At 53.4% G+C, this 10,491-nt stretch overlaps 1 protein-coding gene across 37 annotated transcripts in view; it reads left to right on the top strand.

Annotated features, from left to right (window-relative positions):
- The first annotated feature begins 831 nt into the window (after positions 1–831).
- The window catches only part of KCNMA1 (potassium calcium-activated channel subfamily M alpha 1), a 753,494-nt gene continuing 743,834 nt past the window's right edge, over positions 832–10,491 (top strand). For 36 of the 37 annotated variants that reach the window (XR_014825729.1, XR_014825730.1, XM_084993162.1 and 33 more), the window contains exon 1: positions 832–1,369. Coding sequence is in view for 35 of the 37 variants with exons in the window: in XM_084993162.1 (XP_084849288.1) it covers positions 992–1,369 (378 nt within the window). In the remaining 2 variants the exon portion in view is untranslated. 37 annotated transcript variants of the gene reach the window in all.

The raw sequence follows: 10,491 nt of genomic DNA, 5'->3' as shown, positions 1-10,491 counted from the left end.
ATCTTGCGCCCAGGGGCTTAGGGGTGCGTGACAGGCTGCCGCCAAGGGGTCTGCGGGTCCCCCGCCTAGCCCGAAGCCGAGGCGAACCAGTGCAGCGAGCCTCCTCCCCTCCCGCCTCGGGGGCCTGAGCCCGAGCCCGCTCCAGTTGCTGCAGCTGCTGTTGCTGGCGGCTGCGGGGAGCGCGCAGAAGAGGCTCGGGTGGCGAGGACGGGGACGAGGAGGAGCCTGAGGAAGCGGGAGGAAGATTGAGGGAAGGCCAAGGTGGCTCAGTGGCGTGGCGACGCGGCCTCAGGATCCCGGGAGCATGGGCTAGCGGCGGCGGCAGCCGGTCGGGCGCGGTGAACCTGCGGCGGCCCGGCGCATACCCGGGCGGCAAGCGGGAGCCGAGCGCAGCCGGGAGAGGAGAGCTGGCGCGGGGGCGCCCGGGAAGGGGCTGATGAGACATTATTGAGTTGCCACCTAATAAGCCCAGAGCGGCGGGCCAGCGGCACGGGCGGCGCGTGCGGCGCGCGGGGAGGGGTCCCGGTCCGGAGCGCTGCGCACACGAGTGGCGCACGGCGGGTGGCGCGGCGCCGAGGGCAGCCGGGCCGGCGCGCAAAGCCTGGGCGGGCCGGGGGGCTACGCAGACCCCGGAGCGTGGGCGGCCGGCGGCGCCCCCTTGCTCTCCACGCTTCGGGCCGGCGTAGCGGGGGTTGAGCCGAGAGCGGGCCGGGGAGGGGAGCTGCCCGCGCACTCCGTCCCCCTCCCCCCAAGGCGGGCGGGCCGGCGGCCGGGGGGAGGGCGGGCGGCGGCGGCCCGCTGTATATATCTCCGCGCACCCCGCCAGGTCGCGCACAGCGCCCCGAGCCCAGGCACTTCCCCGCCCCCTCCTCGCGCTCCGCGGCGGCGGCGGCAGCAGTAGCGGCAATATGGCTGTTGATGGGTGTTCGGGGTGGCGCTGGCGGCGGGAGGAGCTCCCCCGAGCCCCTGCGCCGGCTGCCCGTTGCTAGCTATGGCAAATGGTGGCGGCGGCGGCGGCGGCAGCAGCAGCGGCGGCGGCGGCGGCGGCGGCGGAGGCAGCAGTCTTAGAATGAGTAGCAATATCCACGCGAACCATCTCAGCCTAGACGCGTCCTCCTCCTCCTCTTCCTCCTCTTCTTCTTCCTCCTCCTCCTCTTCCTCCTCGTCCTCGGTCCACGAGCCCAAGATGGATGCGCTCATCATCCCGGTGACCATGGAGGTGCCGTGCGACAGCCGGGGCCAACGCATGTGGTGGGCTTTCCTGGCCTCCTCCATGGTGACTTTCTTCGGGGGCCTCTTCATCATCCTGCTCTGGCGGACGCTCAAGTACCTGTGGACCGTTTGCTGCCACTGCGGGGGCAAGACGAAGGTAAAGCGCGCCCCGGGCGCCTCCCCCCTGCGCCAGCCCCGCCGCTCCTCGGCGTCCCCTGCAGCCCACCTTCTCGCTCCTCATAGAGCCGTGCCCCCCTCCATCCCTGCCTGCCTTCCTTTCGCCGCCTTTCCTTCCCTCCGCTGTCCCGACGCCCTCCGATTAGGGCAGCGGGCAGCGCTCCGGGGGTGAGGGGTTGCCCCCAGCCAGTGCGCTCCGGGGCGCGGACGCCCAGTCCCGTCCCCTTGTTTATTGTTGGGTTGTTTGCGGCTGTGGCTGAGGCCGGGGCGGGGGTACGCGCTCTGCTCGGGGACCGTGGTGGGGGGTAGGGAGAGCCCACCCCGCGGGCACCTAGCAAGCTGGGGGCCTCTGGGTGCGCATTCCGTGAGATTCACCTGCTGGACTCGGCTCCTTGTGGTGGGCAAGAGAGAGCACGTCAGCCCGCACTTTAGAAACCTGTTGGGGAGATGTGTTCGTGGAATCAAAAAGAAAGGGAAATTTCTTGGGGGGACAAGGGAGAACATCTTTTGGACTAGGGACTCCCGAGGGAGGAACATGTCCTTAAGTTGGGGGAGATCTGGAGGGGCAGGAGAAAGTTGGGGAGATGTATCCCAGTTTTGGAGGTAACCCATGAAGGCTGCCACTTTAGGAATGTGGCGAGGTCGCAAACCTGATGTCCCCTCCCTCTCCGACTCTTAGATATTTTCGTGGAACCCACTTCCCCCACCCCATGTTCTTCAGCATATGTATTCTCGCCCCCACGCCACCGCCTTTAGGTCCCCAGAAATGCCGCGGGCAGCGTGGAGTTGGAGCAGGAGGTCGGCCTGAGAGCCAGGAGCGGGCCGAGGACGCGGTTTTCCCGCGAGCCTCCTCCCCGACGCTTTTGAGGTGGCTGGATGTTGGCTTAAGCTATTCCTGGCTCAGAGACGCCCACCAGCACCGAGGCTCACTACACCTTGCTAGGCTGACTGCCTGGTCTGTCGCCGCCGTGTCCCTAGAGATGTCCTATTTCCCCCCCCCCCCCCCACTGGCTGAAGGTGACACTTGGGGGGCAGTTTTTCATAGAAAATTGTGGAATAAAAAAGAAAGAACTGGAAAAAAAGAGTGACCGAGTTACTTCCTGTGCTTGACTAATTTTTAACGTAGGGGACTTCTCAGCCCCAGCATTTTCAGAGGGAGGGGAGATCAAGGGGAATAGGGACCAGTGGGAGGTAGAGGCAGACATCCCTGGGAAAGCTCACATCTTTTCTAATAAAGTTAATCCCAGGACCCTTCAAACTTCCACAGGGCACAGCAACTTGTAGCAGCCTCCTTAATTGCTCCAGAGAAGGAGTGGGTAACAGGGGCTGTGGGTGACACACAAGGGTGAACCGAAGCACACACTCTCTCTTGATCATTAATTATACATCGTGTTGGGTGCCGGAGCTCAGCTGTGTTTTGTGGTAGCACATTTGTGTTTTGGAAAATACTGATGTGTTGGAAATAAGGGAGAAAAATAAAAGCCATCATTCTCTTCTTCCTCCGCCTCCTTCCCTGGAGGCCTCCAGGTGTTAGCCAGCCAGCTTCCTCTGAAGTTACCTTCTTGGCCATAGAGGTTTCTCCTTACTTGTCAAAGTGGAAAACCTCCCGCATTCCAGAGAAGCCTCAGGTTAAGCAAAGTCCTAACCCTGAGACCCCACCCAGGCACAGACCCTGCGCCCTAGCCAAACCCTCCTTCCTACAAGCACTTATTCATAGAAGCTTCTTATTCGCACATTCCCTCTCCTCCGCTGCCCCCCCATTTAGTCCTGGAGTTTTTTCTTCCCTTTACTGAGATTCAGAGACTATCCTTAGGGGAAAGAGCTCACAGTTGTACCCATCTCAAATGCTCTCTAGACTGAGAGATTTTGGTGAACTTTTAAACAACCTCCTCATCCTTCAGGAACTGGGCAGTCTTGATCCTAATGAAAATTTTTTTTTCAATGACTCAAAATAAGTTTTGGTGTTTTTTGTGATCCTGGGGTTTTAAACACAGCTTCTGAAGTCTTTTTACTGTGCATTGGCGATGTATCAGTGCAGCGCAGTGCCTGTGCTGACATGCTGATTGGAGTGTTCACATAAAGAATCTCTTTCCTAAATGATGACCAAGCATAACTTCTATAAGTTTTCTCAAGAAAATAGGATTTTTTGTTTGTTTGCTTTTGTTTTTGGCAACGATCATTAGAAAAAACAATCTGTATATATTAGGCTGTTTTGTAGCTCTGAGACATGCTGAGTAGACATAACTGGAAGTTTCTACAAAGAATCAACCTTGAACAAGAAGATGCTTGCAGTTGGTTGGGAAGATGTGAGGCTGGTATAGAATGAGATCAGGTCGTTTTGATATCATTAGAGTCCTTTTTAAAACATGCCCCAAATCTCTTAATACCTGCCCCTTGGTTTGTTCCTTTAAATCAGGTGTAGCCAGGTCATTATGCCCAGTAATAGTAACTTAGGCCTTTTATAAGCTTTTCTTTCTGCCCTTGAGGTCTGTGTTTTTACTGCATTCATTTTTTCTTTTTTCTTTTTCTTTTTTTTTTTTTTTTTTTTGCTTTCCAAGTATTTGGTAGCTGTGGAGACAGTGTTCAGAAGAATGCATTTGGCTTGTTTGGAATAATTTTTTTTTTAGTGCTGGGTTTCCCAAGCAAACTGAGGCTGCTTTTCTTCACAATTCTACCACTCCTCAGATATGTTCACCCTCATCCTTATTTGGCCCCAGGATGGTTTGAACAGGAGCTAGGGTCCAGAGGAAGTCTAGATTTTTTAACATCTGTGATTCCAGGGAAGGTAAGTTTCAGCAAAAGCTCTGGAATCACAAGCATTTGGTCCCTGGGACTGCACCATCCTTTTAGATTAAAGGAACCCAAACTAGATGTGCATCGGGAGGCATCGCATCTTAGTCCCGCTGGCCTCCAAATCTCAAGTCGTGAATGACTTTACTGTTTTGAAAAGAATGGTATCCACATACCATTTCTTTAGGAAATGAAGGAAAAGTGTCACATTTTCCCTCTGTGGGGAACTTGGTGACAGTCATTCCGCTACTCTGTTCTTTGCTGTTCTTTTCCCACTTTTTTTTTTCTTCTCTGTTGGGTTTCATCAGAGCCCCCTCTTCACTCGGCTGTGGTGTTTTGAGGTCCAAGCCAGTCACAGGCTGGAGTGAATATAAAAAGCTGCTCTGGCAGCCTGACTAAGGTCATGACCTTGAAGAAGTCTTTGAACCTCTCTGGTCCCTTGCCTGGTATATAAAAGGTGGGGATTGAATTCCGTGAACGCTAATGCCTCGTCCTGCACTGGGACTTGGAGGACAGTGGAAAGAGTTGGTGAACGATGGGTAAAATTTCCAGCTCAGAATGTGTCTTGTAATTCTCCAGGCTCAGAGCACTTGTGTGTTTTCATTCCCATCTTCCTTCAGCACACAGTCTGCTTCTCTTTCAATGTCTTGGGAAACTGAGGCCCACTTCCTAGGGAGCTGTGGTTTGCTGGGGGGTCTGATGGGCTGGGCTTAGTCTTTCGGTTTGAGCTGTCCTCCCTGCAGAAGTTTGGCCTTGATCAAGGCTGGTCTGCATGTAATGAATTTTGGAGGGATTGTCTCCATAGCTCTGTCGGAGAAAACAACGCATTTTCCCTGTCAGGCTCGTGACTGATATAAATATCAGATCCCATTATGGCTTGGTAATTACCCAGGGTCTGGCCTGACGCATCCAGTGAGGGCTGGAGCTTCAGGGCCTCAGAATTCTTGATTCCAGATTGGCCTTGGTGCCTCGTTTCATTCTGGAGATCGGCTACATCGGATGACCTTCAGATGCTCCTTTTTGTTCAGATCACTTAGGTGCCCTTGGAGAAATGCTCAGGTCCCTGTCACAGGGGTGCTCTGGGTGACCTTGGACAGCCACACCTGCCCACCAAACCTTCCACTTCTGCTAGGGCTGTGGCCAGTGCTTTGACGGTGGGGTGGTCCGTGGATGAGCACCGTCTAAGAAGTTCCTGGCTCTCTCTGTGGAAATGCACACGTCCATAGAGGCTCTGCAGTCAGACCCAAGGGTACATCATGGATCCCATACTTGTTAGACTGACATCTGTGGCTGGCAGCCATGTTGAGCTCGGTTTCTTCACCTGTAAGCAGAGTGTCATGATGCTTGCTTTGTTGGATTCTTGTAAGGAATGACCATACTGAGTATGCAGTGCCCAGAACATGCCTGGTACTGAGCAGGCCTGTAAATGGGAGCTATCTTAGCTCCACAAAGTGGCAAGTTTAAAATTTTCTCTTTGATTCCTTGAACTTTTGGTCCTGGAAGAGCACAGACTACAACAAATAGAACTTTTGAACCAAAAGGGACCTTAGATCCTGAGGTCGGTTGTCTTTGGGTCAACTCATCAGTTGGGGTCAGGTTGAGATTTGGGTTCAGGGCTCTTGGCTATTGCAAGGCTGGCAGGTGGGGGAGAGGCAGCCTAGGAAGGCTCCATGGATGCGGCTTGGCAGGATAGCTAGTGCTTTGGTGGCAGGGAAGTCAGTGGATGAGCATTGCCGTCATGGAGCTCCAGACCTGGCAGACCTGGCAGAAGTGGAAGGTTGGGTGGGCAGGTGTAGCTGTCCAGTGTCCCTTGAGAAGGGATGAATTCCACCCCTGTTATCCCCAGTCCCAAGCTCACAGTCCTTCCCCTGACAATGTAACAGTTCCCCAGCTGGGGTGCTCTCTACCCACACCAGCTCTGCCCTGATGGCCTCCCGAGCAATGTTTCTCCAAGTGTGTTCTGTGGAGTACCTGCCCTTGAAGTTACCTTGTGAAGCAAAATTGTGAGTCAGAGCATACCTGCACTCTGCAGGCTCTGGGAAGTCTCGCAGTAGAGGCATTGGCTAAACTGCTCTTGACCCTGCTTGCTTTGAGCCCAAGATGTCAAGTCCGCCGCCATGTAGTACCCAAGAGTCAGCCTGTGACCTTGAGTGAGGAATTCACTGCTTTATGCTTCAGTCTCCTCATCTGTAAATTGGGGATTGCAGCAGAGCACAGCCCTTTGGGTACGGACTTTCATGGACCCCACTTTATGGCCTTTCCTAGGAGGATATTGGTGACTAAGAGCTATGTGTTGGCACTGCTTCCAGGTCCCCAGGGACCTTGCGCAAACAGGTATCATGAAGAAAGCAAGAGCTGCCCTGGGGTTTGGGCTGGTGGAAAAAAGGATTCAAAGGGCCAGGCCACGTGGAGCTCCTCTTTGGCTCACCATTGTCTTCTTCCCTGGATGGGGACATGCACTGTGTGCCTGGTACAGGGAGTGCTAGCTTGGATCCCCCCCTCTCTCTCTGACCAGGGCAACAGGAGCCTGGTGCCGAAGCAGTCAGGTTGGCATCGGATTGCAGTGCCAGGACCTCCTTCCCACTGTGGACAGCAGAGGTGTCCCAGCTCACAGTGGCAGTGGCCCTGCTAGCCTGAAAATTGCAGCAGCCAGTACCACCTTTCTGGGACTTCAGAGCTGTGGAGCCCCTGGAGGGATAGCTCTGTGGTTGTGGTGAAAAGGGCTGTCTGTGCCATGATGCCACAGCTTCCAGAGCCCTGCCTGGGGTCAGGCAAGGTCAGCCCCCCATAGCACCTCTGAAATTGCACTGCCTCTCTGTGCTGGGAGCAGATGGAGTGAATCCCCATTTTTGAAAAGCTGCTGAGCAGGTGGAATGCTGGCCCTTAGCACACAGAGCAGGGAACTCGGGGCCCCACTGTGAGAGGCAGGGGTGTTCTAACACTCTGGGTAGAAGGCTCAAAGGATGTTCGTTTGGGGTATCAGATCTCCACCTCCAGTAGCTGGAGGGAGCATCGAGTCCATACTCCTGGGGCTTTCCCCGCCTTAATACATCTGTCCACAGATCACCTGGGGAAGCTATTAAAATGCAGATTCTGGACTTCCTGTTGTGGCCCAGCAGGTTAAGAACCTGACTAGTATCATGAGGATGCTGGTTTGATCCCTGGCCTCACTCAGTCAGTTAAGGATCTGGCGTTGCCATGAGCTGTGGTGTAGGTCACAGAAGTGGCTTGGATCCCGAGTTGCTCTACCTGTGGTGTAGGCTGGAAGCTATAGCCCCGATTCCACCCCTAGCCTGGGAACTTCCATATGCCACACCTGAGGCCATAATAAGAGAAAAAACTTTAAAGACTGTTAATAAAACGCAGGTTCAGATCCAGAGGGTTCAGGGTGGAGCCTCAGAATCTGCATTTCTGCCAAGACACAGGTGATGCCCATGCTGGGCAGACCATGCTTTGAGAAGCAAGGATCTGGTCCATTCCCCAGTGCCCAGGCAGTCCCTCTCTGAAGACATGCCTACTTTTAAATATGGAAATTCCCAGCTCTTCGGAAGTGGGAAGGGATGAGAAGAGGGAGGTTCAGTGTGCCAGGACAGCCAGGTCGAGAATACTCAGAGTTGCTCAGGTTCAGTCTGGGTTCTCGTTGCTCAAGCTGATTGATTGTTCTGGTGTCTGCTCCCCAGGAACCCACAAGTGCTGTTGGTTTGGGGTGGGGATGTGGCGGCCAGAGCAGCGTCGTCCTGCCGATGTATGGGGTATGGTCTGTGTGTTGCCCGCCAGCGTGTGGGCTGGCCCTCAAGCCAGTCAGTCACGCCGTACGGGGTGAGGCTTTCCGGAGTCCAGGATGGCAACTCAGCCAAACCGCCTTCTTGCAAAATTAGAGGCTCGTGGTGGAGCCAGGGCTGCACTGTGGTGATGCTCCAGGAAGCAGGCTGCTGGCTCCTCCCTCCTGACTGTTTGAAGTCAGCAGGCAGCAAAACTGCCAGCCTGACTTTCCATAGAGAGCTGGGTGGGCCTTCCCCAGAGGAGGGTGCAGCTTCAGAGGGTTGGATTCAAGATCCGATCACTGAGTCTGGAGAGACGTGTGTCACTGCGCTACCCTCCAGTGGTCCTTCTCAAGAATTCCAGCTGATGAAATAGGAAGTAGCTCCTTTTCTCGCCCTACTGTCAGGTTTTTCACAGTTCAGACTGTCCAGAACTTTTTTCTTGCGATGTGCTTTTTGTCTTCTTCCATCGTCAAAGGGGAGAGTCAGGAATAAACATTTATCATGAGCATCTTCAGCCTAAATGAAGGGCTTCCCATGCTGCCCAGCACACAGTAGGACCTCAAATATGTCTTCTGGTTATTATTGTTGTTGTTTTCACTTTTATTGCATAGTAAGTGCATCCTATGTTCCAGGAACCAAGTTAGGTGCTAGGGGAAAATTAAGACCCAGTTTGTCTGATGGAGGGGAGAGAAAAATTCAGTTATCTTCTCATAGGGCACACACATGTCGGTCTCTGATGGCGTTGCCTGCAAACCCCCTGAGGGCAGGAACCAAGTCATATAAAAACAGGCGCGTGCGCGCGCGCGCACGCACACACACACACACACACACACACACACACACACACACTTTGGGAGCATGCTTTCCATGGTAGTTTTCAGGGGGCAGGGTGCTGCGTAGGAATGTTGTAGGTGTAAGTACATTTTGCTGCGTTTCGGGGGCAATTTGTTAGAAGCTATGGAGAAACTCTGGGGGAAGGGGTGGGTTTGATTTGGTGACAAAAGGACATTTGAGTCATCTCTGGATTTTAATTATTTATGCCACCCCGCTCTCCCCTGACCAGTGGATAACAAGAATTTGTTCATGATGAGCATTTGTTTTCGAGATGGATGAGTCAGGCAGGAGATAGAAGGACAGCTTCGAAAGAATGGCCGTTTAAAGATGGAACATGCTTTGTTTTTGGCATTTTTTGGTGATTGTCTTTGGGGCATTATGTCTAATTGCCAGTTTGGAAATGTAATTGGCACTCCAGGTCCAGAATGGCAGTACTTAACGTCGTCAAGCCAAGCCTCCGGATTGTCCCTCTATAAGATCTCATTACTTGTATGACTAATGCTTCTTTACATGGCCCAGAGCGAAATTATTTAAAACATCTCATTTACTTTGTATTCTTTATGCTGTTTCATTGGCCTCCCTACCAGGTTTTACTGGGACCAGATCCGGTTGATGCTGGGCAGAGATGCCCGTATTCCTTCCTTGTCCCCTTCTGGTCTCCATTCTTTCCTCAACCTCCCTTCTTGCCTAGTGATTCCTGCCGAGTCCAAGAGCAGGAGGACTGAAATTTGCAGGTTAGTGGACAACACACAGGGGCTTGATCTTGCAAGTCTAGAAGGGCATGGAATGGCAGAGTCATAGTGGTGGAAAGGTGCTTTGGGGCTGGAATCCTATTTCCTCCCCAGTGCCGTCTGCCCTTTCTCCAGAGGGGACAGGGGTGTTCATGATTGTCTGAGGTCACCATTCCATGGGGTTTAACCCATCTTCGAAGAAACAGAGAGGGATTTCTCCTCACACTAGGCCCTCCTTACTTCTGGGCTGTTTCTGGGACACACAGAGCATGCCTTGGGGGGTGAGAGACTTCAAATTCTAAATCCTGCTGAGAAGGCTCAGAGCTGGGTGGGGTTGAGTGTCAGCAGTGTTCTTGAGGCTGCCCTTAACTTGGGTCTCTCCCATGCAAGCCACCTTCTTTGTCTCTCTCGTGACTCCCTATTGTCCTTCTTCCCCAGAGGCGGTGAGGTTTCCCCGTCCCCCAGAATTTGCACAATGGCCCATCCTGGCTCTTGGTTCTGGTGGTCTGCCCTCTGTGATGTGTTGGGTCTTGTTAGAAGCTGCAGATGAGGGTGTGGCTGTCTGAGCTGTCAGGGACGTGTGTGCAGTATTTCCAAAGATTAGCTTCTTTCAGAGTTTAGTGCTTGGCTTGGCTGAGAGCAGATGTGATTTTGGGGCCATGCCAGGGATCCAGATGTAGAGTGAGGATGCTTTGTTAAGAAGCCCAAGTGGGACTCTGCTTTCTAGGTTTTGGCTCTCCCCAAAGGAGAGAGATCAGACAGTGATTCCTGAGCATCTTTTTGGATCATGGAAATACACCTGCTCCTAGAATCGAAGATTATTCCTCTCCAACTGCTCATCTTCTCTCTTTTCCTCTGCCTTCTGGAAACTACTGCTGCCATTTCCCCTCTTTTGCTGAGCAGAAAGAAACCCAAAAGGAGAACATACAAGAAGGGAGAGTGGTGAGGAGAGGGAGATGTTCCCACAAAGAAGAGTAGAATTT

Source organism: Sus scrofa, chromosome 14 (genome assembly GCF_054392235.1).
Source record: "Sus scrofa isolate SSC_HxYL_T2T_F1_AM1 chromosome 14, Sscrofa_HxYL_maternal_Yorkshire_Landrace_v2.0, whole genome shotgun sequence".
Lineage (NCBI taxonomy): Eukaryota > Metazoa > Chordata > Mammalia > Artiodactyla > Suidae > Sus > Sus scrofa.
Note: the sequence above shows the minus strand (reverse complement) of the source record. Positions and strands in the feature narration are given on the sequence as shown.